This window comes from Aulonocara sp. 'chitande type north' Nkhata Bay, linkage group LG2 (assembly GCF_057382095.1).
Source record: "Aulonocara sp. 'chitande type north' Nkhata Bay isolate Kocher_YH1m ecotype deep benthic linkage group LG2, A_spYH_male_GT1.1, whole genome shotgun sequence".
In the NCBI taxonomy this organism is placed as follows: Eukaryota; Metazoa; Chordata; class Actinopteri; order Cichliformes; family Cichlidae; genus Aulonocara; species Aulonocara sp. 'chitande type north' Nkhata Bay.
Genome location: NC_141345.1, coordinates 17,654,118 through 17,672,444, shown reverse-complemented (window position 1 = coordinate 17,672,444; position 18,327 = coordinate 17,654,118). Strand labels below are relative to the sequence as shown.

At 40.6% G+C, this 18,327-nt stretch overlaps 1 protein-coding gene across 1 annotated transcript in view; it reads right to left on the bottom strand.

The window, feature by feature from the left end:
- Positions 1 to 1,846: 1,846 nt before the first annotated feature.
- Positions 1,847 to 18,327, bottom strand: part of pigg (phosphatidylinositol glycan anchor biosynthesis class G (EMM blood group)) — an 88,839-nt gene continuing 72,358 nt past the window's right edge. The window contains exons 12-13 of the mRNA XM_086306489.1: positions 15,705 to 15,868; positions 1,847 to 9,054 (exon numbers count right to left, since the gene is read on the bottom strand). Coding sequence (XP_086162615.1) covers positions 8,832 to 9,054; positions 15,705 to 15,868 — 387 coding nt within the window. The 3' untranslated portion in view covers positions 1,847 to 8,831. The remainder of the gene's footprint in view (positions 9,055 to 15,704; positions 15,869 to 18,327) is intronic.

Genomic DNA, 18,327 nt, shown 5'->3' with positions numbered 1-18,327 from the left:
GAGGTGACCAAATACTTTTTTTCCACCCTGATTTACGAATAAATTCTTTACAAATCCTACCATGTGAATTCATGGATTTTTTTTTCACATTCTGTCTCTCACAGTTGAAGTGTACCTCTGGTGCAAATTACTGACCTCTGTCATCATTTTAAGTGGGGGAACTTGCACAATCGGTGGCTGACTAAATACTTTTTTGCCCCACTGTATCTCATTTGTATGCTTAGCGTATTAAAACTGCATTCATTAAAGAAGGACATCCTTCCTGGTTGACATCAGTTACACTTTAATTTATTAGTAATTTCCCACTTATGGACTTTTTTAAAATAAATGTGGTGAGTTTCTCACATTGAGCAGATAAATCAGCTGCTCATCCTCCTCCCGCTTCCCTCCTTTTCTTCCAGTCTGTTTTTGATGTCAGAGCTTTGTGTATTTTTTTTTACCCAGCTACAGTATACAGCAACATCGTGTCTCAGTGGACACAACCTTCACCGACTCAGTTAGTGCAGCTTAAATATCACTTCTTTCTTTTGTTTGTTATCCATCGTCTTGCCTGAGGAAAATACGAGGAGGTAGACCTTTGCTGGCTTCATCCACGGACACTCTTCAATTTTAGTTTCAGTCAATGAAGAGTTATTGTTGCAGCAGTACTTTTCCATGACACACCTCTGAATGAATGTGTTTACTTACATTCAGATTCACTAATGTATGCATGGAGGTAAGGATGAAACTGGTCAGAGCTCACATTTCATGAATCCAGAGTAATTTTCTGTGGGCACTTTCACAGTATGCACATTTCTGTGCTCATATCGGTGAATGAAGGACCAATGGTTGAGATTCTCTGTCCCCAATAAAGCCACAGAAAAGGCCAAAAGAATTACAACCTCATTCAATCAATCAATCAAGGCTTTATTCGCCACTTGAGGTTGAAAAGTGAAGTTTGACTGTTTGGACACCTGGCGGCACCTTTGCCAATTGGACGGGAGTCTGCTCATCTGATCAGAAGCTCTCGTAAACCCGGGAATCGAAAAGTGGGCCCTAAGGCCTGGGAACACCTCAATCCCTCAGAGCAAGCTAGAAGGCACGATTACTCAAAAGCTGTAGAAAAAAGGTGATTGGATTCAACTTGAATTGCTTGAATTCAGCCAAGAGGAAACTCTTAACAGCCTACATAGAGCACCGTGCATCATGAAAACAAGCAAAAGAAGAAAATATTAGATATGTGTACTTCAGTATGGCCTAAAACTGCACAAACCAACCATATCGATGCTTTCACGTGTGTATCTATTATTTCCAGCTGGTTTCTAGTTTCGAGTCAATATTTTCAATTAAAAGCTCACTGAATTCAGCTTTGTGTGCCTTACATTTGTGGCATGAGGGCTATAACACATCTTGGGTGCATCATCGCTTTGGAGGTTTTAAAAGAGACTCCTACTCAGAAGCGAGCAGAGCGTGGAATGTGTGGCTCCTTTAATGGTGGCATTGAAGTCCAGCTCCTGAAGGCATAAAATAATTATTTAGTGGGTGGATAGCAGATAGAGGGATGATTACTAAATTATCATCCTCCTACTTCTATACTGTATGTTAAGATACGCTAGGTGCCCTTTCACAGATGGTTTTATGTCCAATTTTACTAAATCAGTAGGAAACTTTGAGACTCTAGTGAAAAGTGCATCATATGTCATCCATCCTCCAGAGCAGGAGGAATCAAGACAGATGGCTTCCACCCAGGATGCAAGAAGCTGAAAGACAATTTAATGGGCAGCTAATCACTAATATCACAGGAGGAACGTGTGCACATCCTTATCAAAACACTTAATGTAACAGCTTGTAGGAATCACACAAATCCTGCAGAGGAAGTCTTTTATTTTAATATGGAGAACATAAACAGATGATTCTTGTAGGTCTGTCACTTTTCACATTAATAAACAAACCCCAAACACTAACTCAGAAAACTACAGATATAAAAGAGGGATTTTCAACATAAAGGCAGATTTTATCTGATTAAACACCTAATTCATCAAATACAGACAGAGGAGTGAAGTGTTTGAATACAGAAACAGTATGAATTGCATAGTTTACCACAGGCTAGATTAGGAAAAAACAAAATACAACAAAAGAAAACATGAGGGCTGTTGCCAAATTATGAACAGGAGAAAACAAAAAGGTTTAAAAACAGACTGACATCACTGTGGAATGTGGAGTGCAGGTCACACAGAAATACAAGAGTCATCTCAACACAGATGGGCAAAAATAACCCCACACACAGTCAGGTTATGATGTGATGTACAACACATGCCTAAAAGCTTTCGACCATGTGAACAAAACAATTATTCGGATCTATTTCATGGTCTGCTGGATACTTGGATACAGAGGAAGGAGTTTAAACTGTCACAGTGTTGCCTCATCACGCTGGTGAGAAGCTGTTCCGAGGCTTCTGATCGTTTTATAGATGAATTGTGAAGTTTTCAAAAAGATTAAATAACTTAACAAACGAACTCGGCTCTTTACTGTGAGCCGAGCATTTCAGCTACAATGACGCAGACAACAATTCTGGTTTTCAAACATCATCTCCTCCTCTTGTTTTGAAGTGACGACTGATCAATAAAACCCCTTTGCTTCACCTGACAACAGCTTATTGCATTCTTTAAATGTTTGATCCAAGTCTTGGTCTCATTGGACATTTAACAGACAGTATTAACAGAAACGAGGAAAAAAAATACCCACCTATAGACAACAAAATAACCCCATAAATTAAACAAAAGCTCTAATCATAAAACCAACCCTGGAACCTGATTTATAGTGTACTGTGTTCTATAGAGATGATCTGGCATGCACTTTCTAACAAAAGTAATCAAATAAAGCTGCCACAACTCCCTGAAAGCACTAATGCTATAGCAGATATTTTTCAAGCAGCAACTTAAGAAGGTTAAAAATGAAGCTAAAGCTTAAGTGCGAAAAACTGCAGTAAATCAAGTAAATCAATCCCCAGAGTCCCATGTTAAAAAACAAAAAGAAACTACTACCTTGGTCTCTATAGATAGTGTCCCCTCTCTGAATGTGATCACCTTTTTAATTTTTATAATTCAGCTGGACAGTGGTAGTGGCAGCTTTGACTGTCGGGTGTTCTGACAAAGGTAGCTAGAGCCTAGTGTGGAATTATAGAATTACAAATGATATTGCGGCGTGAGTGGTACAGGTTATCCAAGACGTTTGCGCATGAGTTTTGTGAGTCATTTAATATTTATTTGTCTATTTTTTAGCACTAAATGTTCGATATTTGTGTGTCTTACTTTGCATGTGTAAAAACTCTCAATGCCACTTGCTAACTACAGTGGCTAGCGTTAGCTAATGACTTAGCACTCTGCCTTTTTATCCAAGTGTAATCACCTCTGGTTCCAACTAACCAAACATGGTGACAATAAATATGCTAATGTTAAAGCTTAAAGTTACAGCATGTACAACTGCAGCTTGCAGTCAACTGAATTCTGTTTTCTCATCCCTCCTAATTCAAGTGACAATTCGAGTGACTATTTGTTCCGGAGGAAACTGTAAAACTTTCTGAAAGGAGTCCAATATGTCAGTCTAAAGTAAAGTTTACTTCTGTCTGATGACAAGGACACTGACGTCAGTTGTTGAGGATATCGTAAACTTTTCTGTTGGTAAGTGCTGCTGTTTTTGTTGCTGTTAGCCTGTGTTAGCTGCTGTTAGCCAGCTTTAATGAAACTTTAGGCGGCAGCCTCGCCTCTGTCAGTGCGCCCCAGGGTGGCTGTGGCTACAATGTAGCTTGCCATCACCAGTGTGTGAATGGGTGGATGACTGGATATGTAAAGTGCTTTGGGGTCCTTAGGGACTAGTAAAAGCGCTATATAAATACAGGCCATTTACCATTTATTTAAAGTGGATCTCGACTAGGTCTTGGAAAAAAGGATTTAATCTCAGCGAGACTTTTAGCTGGATAAATAAAGGATAAGAAGATTGTTGGACTCAAACAATAAACTCTCATACGGGATAAAAATCTAATCAAACAGTGGGAAGGTGAATTTTAGCATAATTTAGCATGTTTAACATTAGCTGGCATAACGCTAGCTTGTAACCAGCTGTGGAGCACAGATGCAACAGGTGATTTCACCAACGGCTATATCCAGACATGGGCAATGACAATAAAGTTGAATTCTATTCTATTCTATTTTCTAAGATATTCTTACAATGTGGACATGTGCCATACTGTCTTTTTTTAGTACCATGCTGTTACTGAAGTCTTCTCTTTTTCCTGCATTTTGATAAAGTAACCTTTGTTTTGCTGGATATTCATAAGCTATCCTATCATTCATTTCCAGCCTGATCAGCTCACTTTTACTCATGATGACAGGGCAGCGCAGAGACATCCGCACTCAAGTATCATTGCAAACAATGATGTCACCCACCACGGTGCGTGCTCCGCAGGGATTCAGCGCAGTACTATAAATCAAGCTTTTCGACTGCAGGAGTTTGTCAAACTCAACAGAACTGGTCAGGATTATAACGCAGCTTCACAAGATTTTTCACGAGGCCGATGAGATACAGACGGATGTTACTCTTTTCAAGCATAATTCATCATCGGCGCTGCAGTTCCCACAGAGCGGTTCATAATGTTTTATTCTTACAAAAAACAGAAAATCGATCTCCATCTGAGAAAATGTGTTGCTGTCATTCTAAATTTTTCTAAATCACTTTACAATCACAGGAGGAGATCTTGGTAAAAAACAAAACAAAACACAGTATGGGAATCCAGATTTAGTCGGATCAAGAGCTCGACTTGTAAAGACAGTGCGAGACCATTGGACAAGTCGAGCGAAGTGAAGCATGCTGACAGAATAATCCTGTAGATCATTATCTGGTTCATCAACTATTTACATCACACTTTGATATCTTTGTGAGATTCCTCGTTGAACTAACGAGAGGAAAAAGGCACTTGACAATAAGATGCTGCCAGTTTAGCTTTGAGGCTGGCTCCACCAAAAAAAGAAAGAAGAAAAAAAGCTAAATGTGTCCTCCCTGTAATGCAAACCAGCTCACCTGCAGTGATCCATATGCAGCGTGTGTCTGCCCCTGACCCCCCCTGCATTCAAATGCAAATCCTCTTGTTTGTCTGACTTTCCAATGATGCTCGGGGCATTTAAATTCCATTCTGTGCCGATGTAGTAAGCAGTGAGGTCCCTGTCAAGGTGAGTCACAGCAACAACAACGGCGGCAAAATAAAAGGTGACGAGCTCACCTCGCATCAAACAAAAATCTATTCAGGAAAACATGGAACACCAGTGTTGCCTCCTCTTCCCCCACTTTTCCCAGTTTGGCACCTGCTTCTCTGACGCCTCGGGGGGAGGGAGTCAGTGATCTTCGCCCCGGGTGAGACGCTGTTTCAATGCAGACAGCTCAATCAAGGTGAGTGACAAGTGTTGGGGCGGGAACATGAGATTCACTTTGGTGTCTGGAGGTGAAAAGATGCATACCGAGTCTTTCAACTTGATTTTTTTTCCTGGTTAGAACTGCCAGGTTATGATCAACAAGAAGCTTTGAAGCAGTTGCTTCTGTTCGTCGACGTCAAAAGCCCATGAGTCAACAACATAACTGCTGGAATGATGTCTTACTTTCTACTTTACACCACATCCCGCTGGATTAAAAGTCTAGCTTTTTGTGTTGGAGGCGGGGATATTTTCTTTTAACAAATTATACAAAATTGAAGCCAAACAGGAGGTTTGATGAGTGCTCCAGTCTTCACTGCAACTCAGACTTTACTTTCAAAACAAGAGTCCAAGCACACAGTGAGCTCCATTAAGTACTTGGACAGGGACACATTGTTTGCTCTCTTGGCTCCATACTCTTATTGCTTTGGATCGAAGCCAGCTTACATGCCAGTTTTACTTTGGTGGGATTCTCAGTTATACTGAAGAAACAGATTGAGTGGACGTTAAACAAAGTTTATGTCCGCGGCCCTCTGGCAGACACAAAATTTTACGAGTCGTGCATCGAAATCCAAACGAGAACAATTCATCATGTGAAATAAAGCCCTACTGAAAAGAAGAGGAATTATTAACCCAGTCTTTCTGGAACTTGTTCTGCAGTGTTTATAAACCGCCACACAGTTTTGGATTTTTACCAGCTGCAATTTCGCAATTTTGCAAGTAGAAATCAAAAGACAAACAGCAGTGAGCTCAAACAAATGCTGCCTCTGTGCAGTAAGAACATGTAAAGCTTCAGTGAAACATAAAATCAAAAAAGACTGAATGGAAAAAAACAACAGCATTATTCGTCCTTTTATCAAAAGCTGAAATTTGGATTTGAAGCTGAACAAAAGTTATTTAGGTTTATACACAACATCAAACTCTTTCCTGTTTGCGTCTCTTTACTGAGCTCAACTTCATATGAATGTGGTCATTTACTGGGATACGAGTTCGTAAAGGAGGCTAATGCAGCAAAGACACAAAAAGACCCACAGACATAACTGCTCATTTCATCTGAACATATCGAACACCAAAGTCTGAACTTCTTGTGTCCACATCTTTCAGAATGTCACCAGACACTGGATGGTTACAGTTACAAAAACAGTAATAGAAAGAAAAGAACACAGTTTAACTAACGGTTTAGTGCAGTGTACTGGAAATATTGTGCGATGTGCTCGAAAACTCCCACTCTGCACCCCCATGTTACACCCACACAGCTGTTTTCACTTACACTTGCCTGATTAGACTCTTTTCTCAAGACTGAGTGGGCACAAAGGAGCTCCACTTGATTGACGTCCCCCTCGAACTTCTGCTAATGTTGTTGGACCTTTTAAACCGAGACAACACACACACTTTCTCACAGCAGGTGTTTTAACATGAACACGGAGAAAGCACACGTAGTACTAAAAATACCAACAATGACTCCCGTAAGACGCAGCAGCCAGCATGAGCAACAGGAAGTTGAGATGATATTTTTTTTTATCATTTACACCTGAGCTCATCGTGCTGTGACAAAAGGCAACTGAGGTTGTGGTCGAATTGTCAAATATTGTCAAAACATAAAAAAGTGTTTGGCAGCCATAGCTGAGCTGGTTGAATGCCAAGGAAAAGAGCTTCAGTGCTACCTTTATTATTACCTGACTGTTTACAGGCCAAATATGAAGGTTATGCTACTTTATTAAAACTCTTCTTGTTGCTTTGCATGAAGTACTTTTTAGAAATCTTCTCTCACTTCATTTCATGGAAATTGTAACTTAGTTTACAGGGGGTTATGTTGTCATGTTGCTCGCTTCTGGGATCATAGTTAATGCCTTTTCCATGGGTAACCTGTGGTGTGTGGAAGACAATCAGTTCATCAAACTTGTCCGTACTAAGCCCAAAGGAAACGCAGTGAGCAGAGTTCATAAAGCACTGCAGCGACATGGATGGACTGGGATTCTGGAGGTCTCAGAGTGGGTCGGGTCAGAGATGTTAATCTCATGTTTCTGTGTAACTTCTCTTGTGTGTGTTTGACTTTTCTGAGCTGTTTTGTTTTGTGATATAAAACAAACAACAGCTCACAGCAGATGGCCCCGCCCCTCCCTGAGCCTGGTTCTGCTGGAAGTTTCTTCCTGTTAAACGGGAGTTTTTGCTTCCCACTGTCACCAAGTGCTTGCTTATAGTGGGTCAGCTGAATGTTGGGGTTTTCTCTGGATTATTGTAGGGTCTTTACTTTACAATATAAAGTGCCTCAAGGTAACTATTGTTGTGATTTGGCGCTGTATACAAAAACTTTAGTCACCAATATAAAAAACTGCTAGGTTGGTTTTCATGTTTTTCACAGTAACTTTCTAACTTTTGGAATAAATAAAGTCGATCTTATTTAGTTTTACTTAAGAGATGATCAAAGACTTAATAAAGGAAAAGTAAACTGATTCTTCAGCAGGAAGAAGTTTTATTATTAATCTAATCATTTTATTGTTGTGGTATATAGTTTTAAACTCCATCTAGTAAAAAGGTTGGTTATTCACATTCATATAGCCTGCATGAAACAACGTGGTAAGAACACAGATGGCAAAATATCTAAGGCGGTATTTCCAGTATTTGATCTCTACCATAGAGGCGAACAATTCGGACAACTGCCAGCCTCCTAGAAAACACGCCTATAGTATCAAATCAAAATCTACGTTGCTTTGTTCTCAAGTTATCGCATTCACAAGATTTTCAGAAAGAAAAATCAGGTCCCGTGACTGAAACTGAAGCAGCTAAATGGAACTGAGTCATAATCATTAGTATTTGCACGTGTGCTCAAACTACCGTTAAGTAAGATCTTTTTCACTTTAGTGACATCGCATATTTCTCAGCATTAGTCTGTACATTTTCACCACTATAAAGCTCAGCATGAATAAGTGAAAACAACTATGAGGGTGCAAGTCGAGACTAAAACAAGTATTATCAAACGCTCACAGCACATTCACATCAAGCTCTCCAGTGTAACATCAAAGTCATTCAATTAATCATGGAGTCAAAGCGCCCGTTGCTGCTCACTGTACACTCATCCCTGAGGTATGTAAAAAAAAAAAAAAAAAAACCCTCTAAAATCTTTACATCATCTCATTTTTATTCATCCTCTTCAACACTTTTCTTTTTGGAAAAGAATTAAATATTTAAATATGCTTCTCAAAAATACATTAAAAGTGCATCCCCGAAGTATTTTTTGCAACAGAGTTCACAAACATCTATTCACATAATGTGAACAGAATTAACTTAGAGAGTGAAGGTGAGTACACTGTAGCGTGGATCAGGCTGAAAGTCCCACACAGTATAAGACCAAGTCTGATCCTTTAGGGGGGATTTTCAGTCTTTGGCTTCCTAAGACTTTCTTGAGCTGGGGCTTTGTTCCATGGTGATGAAGAAGAGACAGACTCCTGCAGTCAGCAGGAGATGCATGGATTCGTACAGTAATTTGGGTGAAAAGACACTCCATATGAAGAGATGATAGCGCAGAACAGTTACCAGCACTATGTAGGCTGCGGCTGGCACAGACCTCAGCAGGGCCAAACAGTAGCAACCATGGCCGACTGCAACCGGGCTCCTGTGGAGAGGAAAAGGATTCATCAGAGAGGAAGATGCACTGCAGAGAGCAAAGCAGGCGACTGTACTGTGGATAATAGTCAAAACTTCCTGTGTAGAAAAGTTTTGATGTAAGCCAAGGTCATCCGAAGCTGCTTCATGTTTGTCGTGATGAAGTTGACTCGCTAAAAATGCAGATTGCTCAGTGATTCATAGCAGAGGCCACAATTTCGCATTTTTTCCTTTACACATGTACCCAGGAGAAGACTCTGATCCAATTATCTTGGCACAGTAATGCGGATTGCTGGCAAATTCTGATAAAGAAGTTAATGACTCTAAAACCTGCAAGATGGGATGGCGCGAGGAGATTAGGAGACGATGATGATGTAAAGCCAAACACGCACAGATATACAAAAGACTCGGTCTGTAATACACTGAAACACATGCGCCGGTTTGCTAAGGGATCTTCTTCATTACAGCAGGCAGAGTCCCAGCTGAGGGGGAGGAACTTTAAGTCTTTTCACAAGACAGGAAGGCAAACCAAAGGAGTAGGTGACATGCTAGGCAGACCGGTTAGCAGATGGATAGATAGAAACACACGAGTGGATCAAAGACTGACCAATACTGATAATCACGTTTTACGACTCAGTGGATAACAGAGAAAATAAAAGGCTTGTGTGTATCATTGTTACTGCACTTTCCTCAGTTGTGGAGGCAGAAATCATTTGAATAAACATTATTAAAATCTCCAAAAGCCACATCATGTTACTTAGTGGAAGCTAACATTTTCAGAAACTCAGTCTTTGTTTTGTAGAGTCTGAAGACGAAGTTCTTGGTGGAGGTGGAAGTGGTGGAGGTTGAAGAAAGCATACGTATGCATGCATGCATACGTACGTGTACATGTACATAACATTATGTAATTTAATTTAATTTTTTTAAATTTTCTATTTTATCTATTTCATTACACGGGCATTTTGTCGTACCACGGGGAAGAAATATTGCCGTTAAGTGCCTTCGTAAGTTGAATTTTTCGTTAAATGGGGTCTTCGTAAGCCGGGGTTCCACTGTATTCTAGAGTCAAATGCGAGGCCATCTGTCTGACAGCTAAAGCTTGGCCCACAGTGGGTCATGCAACAGGACAATGACTCCAAGCACAGCAGCAAATCTACACCAGAATGGCTGAACAAGAAAAGAATCAAGGAGCTGCAAAGGTCCAGTCAAAGTTCGGACATCGACCTGATGAAACGCTGTGGTGAGAACTTAAGAGAGCTGTGTATAAATGTATGGCTGTAAAGAAGAGCGGCACAAAATCCCTCCACAGTGATGTCAGAGGCTGATAAAGTCATACAGGAAACAATTACTTTAAGTTACTGCTGCGAAAGGTGGTTCTACAAGCTACTGAATCATGGGGTGTAGTTAGTTTTCACATGTCTGCACAGGACATTTCTTTTTCCCATGATCGTTGAGTATTTGATGACACTGTAAAGATGGAAGTACCTGAATTTAGACATATTAACTATCACACTTTACTGCTGCAAAGTGTCGCTGCTGTGACCTCCTCTTGACTTGAGTTGATTACTTTTAATTGGAAACACTAGGTTTGTAACAAGATTAAAATATCCTTGGTGTCATGTAATTATTGCATAAAAAAGGTGCAGAAAACTTCATCGCTGTAGTGAACTGCAAAGAAGCTACAGGCATGTTAGCCAAGCATTGTAGTGGGAATACACGCACAGTTTACCTGAGTGTTTGCTTGCATTACATTTAGCGTTGGTGTAAACAGCATGTGTATCAATATAGCCCGAGTGACTGCAGCTTCAGTAGCCTGCATTATGCATGATATGCTAATTAGCCATGTGCTCTTGCTTCTTATGCTTTTAGCTACACCAGCCTGATAAAAGCTTTACACACAAAGCTTGTGATGGACTGATGACTGGTGAAACCCTGTGTGTACAGACACATTTCAAACATCTCCAAAGTGACATAAACCACTTCTTTGGAAGTGAAAACAGCTACCACGACACTTGAAAACACCCATTATTGTCATTCAATCCAAACTGCTGGCATGCTAGATAGACTACAGTACGCACAGCCTGTCAACACTGAACTAAAAACTACCCCTGGAAGCTCTAATGGATATTTCCAGGCACTATAGATAATAATATGAACATATTCCTGCTTTTTAACATCACAGTAAGAGGTTGAGATGATATATTTAAATATGTCTGGTTGCTTTTGCTGCCCTAATGGACTCGTTTTTAAAACTATGACTGACAAAGTCTCTCAGATAGAGAGAAATGAAATTGGTGCATGTCATGTCACAGTAAAGTAGAAATATAAAGCTGCATAAAAAAAATGGGGAAATAGAAAACTGAACGCCACCATTCTCTGTTTGTGTTTGCTGTTACGCCTACTTCCACAGAGTTGCTCATATCAAAACATCTTGGGGTCTATTTCTGTGTGCTGCCTCATAGGCGACCTCTAAGGTGGGTCACGAGAACGCACAGACAGTCTGTGAAACCTGTGAACAATACCTATAAAAACTGACAGTTTACAAAATCGCTAAGGGTGTAACTAAGGCTCATTGTGCTAATGCTGTGAGAAACTAACTGTAACTGTTACCCAAGTTAACATGTTTATCTGCTTCACTCTTGGTGGGTGCGTTGCTGAGGACCAGAGTAAATCAGTGCCAAGTTTGAGGATTTTTTGGTAAATGGTTCTCATGTTTTGGCTAAAAGCTGCTCTCTGAGCAAAGCTGTGACCGTAGCCTGCTCCACTCTGTGTGCAAGGAAAGGGCCACAAATATATTTACAAGCATGTCTGTTTGGCTCCGTGTGTTAAACTCTAACCTAATTCTAACTTTACCCCTAATATCAGACCTAACCTTCAAAAAACACCTTCCTAACACTTCACTTTACAGTTTGTCTCGTTTTTAACTACAATCTATTTCAATAAATCATTTCACCTTAAAGCTCACGAGCATGCAGATGCTGAGAGACTGACACTTGTCACTCTTGCAAAGTGTCTTAGAAATAAATCAGCATGAATGTGCCTTATGCTGAATGAATGAAATCTCACAGATTACAAAACCTACAGTGGATTAAGACAAAGAAAAACACACTGTGTGTAAATAATGATTTAGTTTGATGTCATTACTAAGCAGATGAGGACTTCCAGTACAAGCCTCGTGTTCCAGCTGCTGACGCTGCAGAGTGAATTTTAAACTAACTGAGATTATTTTAGCGCCATTAGTCAGAGTACCTCTGAGCACCTATTAGAGGTAAGTCTTTTGTGGATGAGTGATGACAAGCAGGAAAAGTTTTTGCACTGGAATGCAGTGTGTGATGTTTACCATCAGCTGGGCGGTGTTAATCCCCTCCAGAGGCTGCAGCGTTCATTACAGCCTACATATGAAATTGATGGGTTTCCCACTTGGCTATTCAGAGGATAAAACCACAGTGAACATGGCGAGGCTGCCAGGCACCAAATCCCATAACTGGCTGCAATTACGCCGTCGATCTAAATGGAATTTACCGCCTGCTTTCATTGCTCCAGTTTAGGTTCAAGTTTACAACCGATCAATGCAGGTGCTGCGTTTGAACGGGCTTTCTCAGAAGCAACGTTTTCAGGAGCTATTTTCAACTTACTGTAAATGCAATAATTACAACTAGACATCTCAGGTATCATGCTTTTATTGGATCACGTAAAGTAATTTTCCTTTGCTGCTGTGCGTGTGTTTGTGTGATACTCGACTGCAGGATAAAATCAGTTTATGTTGATATTTCCGACCTATTTAGAGCACTTAGGGTGAGATTCCCGTGGATGTATGACCAGATGTTCTCCAAAAACACTGTGATGGACACGACGTGGCTTTTTTGATGACACATCAGTACTAAACGAAAGGTCGAGACAAAACCGACCACAGTGCTGGACTACTGGATCACATTTTTCATTTTTATACCCCGCTGAAAGCAGCAAAAAGAAAAAAAAAAAATTCAGAAGGATGGAACTTTTTAATCAAAGACCGTCTCAACTACTGAAATGTTAAACACAGCTTATTCAAATGTGGGATCAAGGACTATTAAGAATATAAATCATGTATGGGTATTTTCACCCTCTACAGTCTAATTTCTATGCATTCTTTTTGCCAACAAAATTCACACGTTTTATTACATAAAGTAAGATTTCTTTATATCTCAAGGCAGCAGACTTGCATATATATCTCCGCTTTTTAGTTGCTGGCATTATAACATAGGAGGCAGGCTAAAATGACTCCTTTTACACAAACAGTATCTTTTGTCTGCATTAAAATAGCATTTTAGTTTTGGCTCTATCAGCAGGGCAGCTGCTGCCCAGCCACAGACCTCATCACTCAGCGCTGTGCAGAGGCCTCACGCTGAGAGGAAGCGGTAGTTATTGGCTGCTTTCACACACATACAGCAGCCCAGCTACCGGCCCCTCTCCAGTGGAGGTCTACCGCAGGTTAAGCTGTTTACATGCATCTTTGATACCCTCCAAGGAACGCTCCTCGTTGCCACGAGTAAACTAATTAACATAGCATTTCTGCGCGCCAGCACTGTCCCACCCACAGGCTGAAAAAGTATGAAACAAACAAACAACAGTCAAAAGTAACTGTAATAGCGATGCTGGTGTGTGGCGGTGCTGGCACAGAGGGCACAAAAGACAGTGAGAGAGAGGAGTGTGTTTGAATTTGGTTATAACGCAGAGCGGCTGCGCCCAAAGCTTTAGCTGACATACCACGTTTCGAAGAGCACAAGTGCCTCTCCATCAGTGACACCTACCAATGTTCCAAATGTTTTCTCATGAATGGATTACAAACTGGGCGTCGTTTCAAACGTTCGGTTATATAAAAAGTGATTACAACAATGTTTTTATGCAACCCAGCTGACAGTGGAAACTTCGATCATGTAGGACTTACGTATAGAATTGCTGTGCATGACTTTGGATTATGGAATCGAAACGACTACCAGCTCGTCACAGACGCTGGATGCTTCAACCATTTATCCTTTTCTTTTAGCTATTCAGGTTACGGTCATGCCACCAGGAGCACATACAAGATCGAGCAATCCTTGAAGCCAAGAAGGGGGGAGCCTGGTTATGCTGGTGGTTTCTTCCTGTTTAAAGGGAGTTTTTCTTTCCCACTGTTGCCAAGTGACTGCTTACAGGGGGACTGTTGGGGTTTTCACTCTAATATTTATGGTCTTTACTGTGACTGTTAGGGCTATGCGATATAACCAAAATCTCATATCCCGATATGAGACATTTATCGTCCCGACAACGATATGTATCATAAAAATGTTACATTTTCTGTAAATTCTGTGAATCTCGGGCAACTCGACTTGGTTAAAGTGTTTTCAGCTGGGCGTGGTGTACCTGGAGTCGAGTGTTACATATGTTGAAACGGCCGCAGTTTTCTTTGAGTATTTATTACACAGCGTGCTGCAGGGAAACGCCTGTTCTAAGGTTTATTTTTTAGCACCTGACGGCTCTTTTTAGCTTTTCGTCCATAAACACTCTGCATACTATTTCAAGTGATTCAGTTCATTTTGAAAAATCTCAATAGGATCTTCAACTTTATTGTGAAAGTTTTATGTGGAAAATAAACAACCGTACAGCGGAGCCACGCGATGGTTTTACCGTCGTTGTTGCTAACGACAACGCTTAAAAACAACCGCTTGTCCGTCCGTAGTGTGGTTATATTAAATATAAGAGAAGGAGAGAAAGAAATTCTACAGTGACCATCAGAATGATGAAAAAATATTGCTGTAAACAGTTTATTTTGCGACACCACGAAACAAACGATGGCGTATGAAACGATAGATGTTTTCATATCATCATCCGATATATCTCGTTATATCAAACAGCCCTAGTGACTGTTGCTGGAAATTGGTGACACATAAATAACACTTGTTTTCTAAGCTTGGGACAAACAGTTCACACCAGGAAGGTTCCTGCAGTTCACTTCACTTTCATTTTATACACAAATCAATTAAAATGCAGTTACAATCATAATTACGCATAAAACAGTGATTTGTAAAATCCCCAAAAGCCATCCTGAGCTTGTAAACAGGGGTCGAGACATCACGATAAATATCATTTTTAATTCTGTATCCTAATACTAACATAAATCTTTAAAAGCACCTTGAAACTCCTAAAGTACAGTATAGAGATCCTAAAACAATACATCCAGACAGAGACACATGGGGAATAACAGTATAAATCCACTGGTGGGTGAATTTTAAATGGAAAGCTATGGAGAATATTTAAAAACCCTGAGTGATGCGGGGTTTTAGGAGTGAACATTTTTTAGTAGCAGCTGTCTTAAGCTCTGAGCGAGATGCTGATTTTTGTAGTGCTCTCTAGCTCGTTCCAAACCTGCATACCTCCAGTCACACTAAAAGTTTGCAATTTTTTTTCTCTTTTGTGTGTTTACATAGCCAACCATTTACACACAGACATTCACAACTATGAAGAATTTTGAATTACCAGTTAATCTAGCCCCACTAACCACATCCCCTTAGACTGTGAAGCCAGAGTTCCTGGAGAACATGCAAACTCCACACTCCAGGACCTTCTTGCTGCGAGGCAATGATGCTAATCACCGTGCTAATCCAAAAACCAGTGAATAGTGGGTTTTAAATTGAAACTTACCGGTCTCTCTCCGAGCTAAGGTAGCAGACAAGGTGACACGCCCAGAGCAGCGGGCCTGCATAAGTGCTGAGCGCTGTTAAGAAGATGGCAGGTGCTTCTATGTAGCTTTCCAGTCCAACGAATCCAACTGAAATGTCGACAGTGGCTATGTTGTTGGAATTCCCCTGCAGGCGCACAAAGAAATCTTCTTCAAATAATTTACATTATATACAGACAAAAATAAGTAAACAAAGAACTGTGGATGTGCTTCAGAGCTCTAAAGAACTGGTGCTTTGCTTTATCATCATTACTGTGAGTTTCTGGCCACTTCCCAGCAGCCCAGTTGTTTGTTTTCCAGTCTCTGGCCAGAGCAGCGCACACAGCTCTCGGTCTGGAGCTGGACTTAGTAGCACTCAGACTACTGTATGCACCAGCAAACACATTTTATTTCTTTATTTGACAAAAAAGAAAGAAAAACAAAACACAGATTTCTGCCTTATTTAATTTTGCACCCAATTTTGAGCTTCTCTGGAACAAGATAAATATGTCTGCAGTAAACTGAAAATATAAAACTTTTGTTGTACTTTCTTTTCATCTCAGCCTTTAGAAGATATCATCACTGCAATGCAATCAGGATTTATAGCCCCAATCTTCTGGAAGTGCAAAATACAGTTACAAGGACAAAAAGACTTTGTTCAAATGAAAAAATATATATTTATTTATTACAAAAAAAGGGACACAACAAAAGTAATTGCTGTTCAAACTTATTAAGGTTTATAAAATCCCCCCAACACCACAGCATTCACACTTTTCCTGTAACTCAAGCCACTGACCTGCCCCTCTGTGCACAACAAGTGATAATAACATTTTAAACGGACGCTGTTTGTTGTGGCAGGTAAAGAAAATGAAGCCCAGATATCAACAGTGTCTCTCCTCTTAAAAGCAAATGTGATGACGGTCCGCAGACAACAACAAGCATCAAGTCAGCATTTGCCTCCCTCCTGTAAGCACATCTCCGATCACAGAGGAGGAAAACACTAACAGCTGGCTCCATTTTAAACAAACAGCAGACACCAGTGAGCAGGTTGGAGACTGCATATGGATATTTTCTGCTTGCTGGAATCCTGCTGCGATCTTTCAAATGTCATTTGGCACCATCAACAAATGTCTCACTTAAGAAAAAAAACCCCAAAAGAACTGCAAGACGTGTTTTTTTATAGACAAGATTGATTCTCACAAGACAGTGTCGGAGAGTGTGGCTGGACTAATGCGGTTCCTTAATGGAGTCGATATCGAGGAGGAGCAGGCGGCACACTTTCACCCTTTCAAATTAAAAATGCTTACAGTGCGTGGTGAGTAGCAAGGTTTCGATCACCTGAATAAAAAATATGCGCTCTAAGTTGTTCTGTGTATTCAAGCCCACCTTTTAGTTCTGCTCTCTGATGAATCATGTTTTCCACAGAAGCAGAACTTGTCACTGCTCATGCGGCAACATTTGCACAAACTGGCTCATATCTGAAGAGTAAACACCGTCCTTGCTGCCTTGCTGACCATCTGGTTTTGGGTGATGGCGATAAATCCAGAGAAAAATCCGTCACTCCCAACGATCGAGACAGACGATATCACTTTATTTATTTATTGTAATGCTAGTGATGTCTGCCGCTGATGTTACCTGGAATACTTCCCATAATCCTCTTGTGTTTTCTAGCATTTGAATGCCAAAAGAGATGGACTTTAGAAACAAAAGCTTTCTGCCAAAAATCATAACAAATCTTTGGAAAACACAACAAAGCAACTCTGTTTCTAGACCGTTAATGTGTTACAGTTCAGACTCGGTGCACCGATCCTCTGTACTCACGGATTAGATTTTAATTGGACATAATTTTGGTTATTCTTCACATCAGCGAGCTTAACTTTTATACTGTACGTCGCTGCTTACAGTTCCATTATGGTTACAGCTGCGCCGAGAATGTTTTTGCTCAAATGCCTGTAATTGCATGCCTCGATGCTTAGATGGGAAAATTGTCTGGTGGCGGTCTATTCCCGAGCCCATCACAGCATTAATGACCCGAGGGGTGATGAGGGTGATTAAATTGTTAACCACGTGGAGGTTTGCTGTTGACAACAATGCACAGTCGCTAATCAAATATCTGCGGTAGGTGGAAGTCGAATCAAAAGGTAGGTTTTCCTCTCCAGCCTTTGAGGAAGAGGCATCGTACATCCTCGGGAAGCGGCCGGTCCGGTTGGCCTTCATGGTAGAGCTGGATGAAAGTAATATGATTTATACACAAACACTTCCTCTGCCCAGAACAGCACCTATTACAGTATCTAGCACTTTATCAGTGGCGATAGCTTCCGTAAATGTTGCTACACTCTGTGACAGGGCGTTAAATTAGATGTCTTTTACAATCAAGACACTTGCTGACTGTTTTGTTCTTCACTGTGCTTCCTTTTGTATTTCTGGGAGGTGTGATTTTCGCACAGCGTCACACACGCATTCACTACTCAGCACAACAGTCAAAGTCAATTTGGAAAGGTGGGTAAGGTTTCTCAAGAAAACGTGTTTGGTGATACGCTCAAAGGAGACCTATTATGCTTTGTCTTATTTTCTTTTGTATATATAGCGCTCACATTAAACATGACC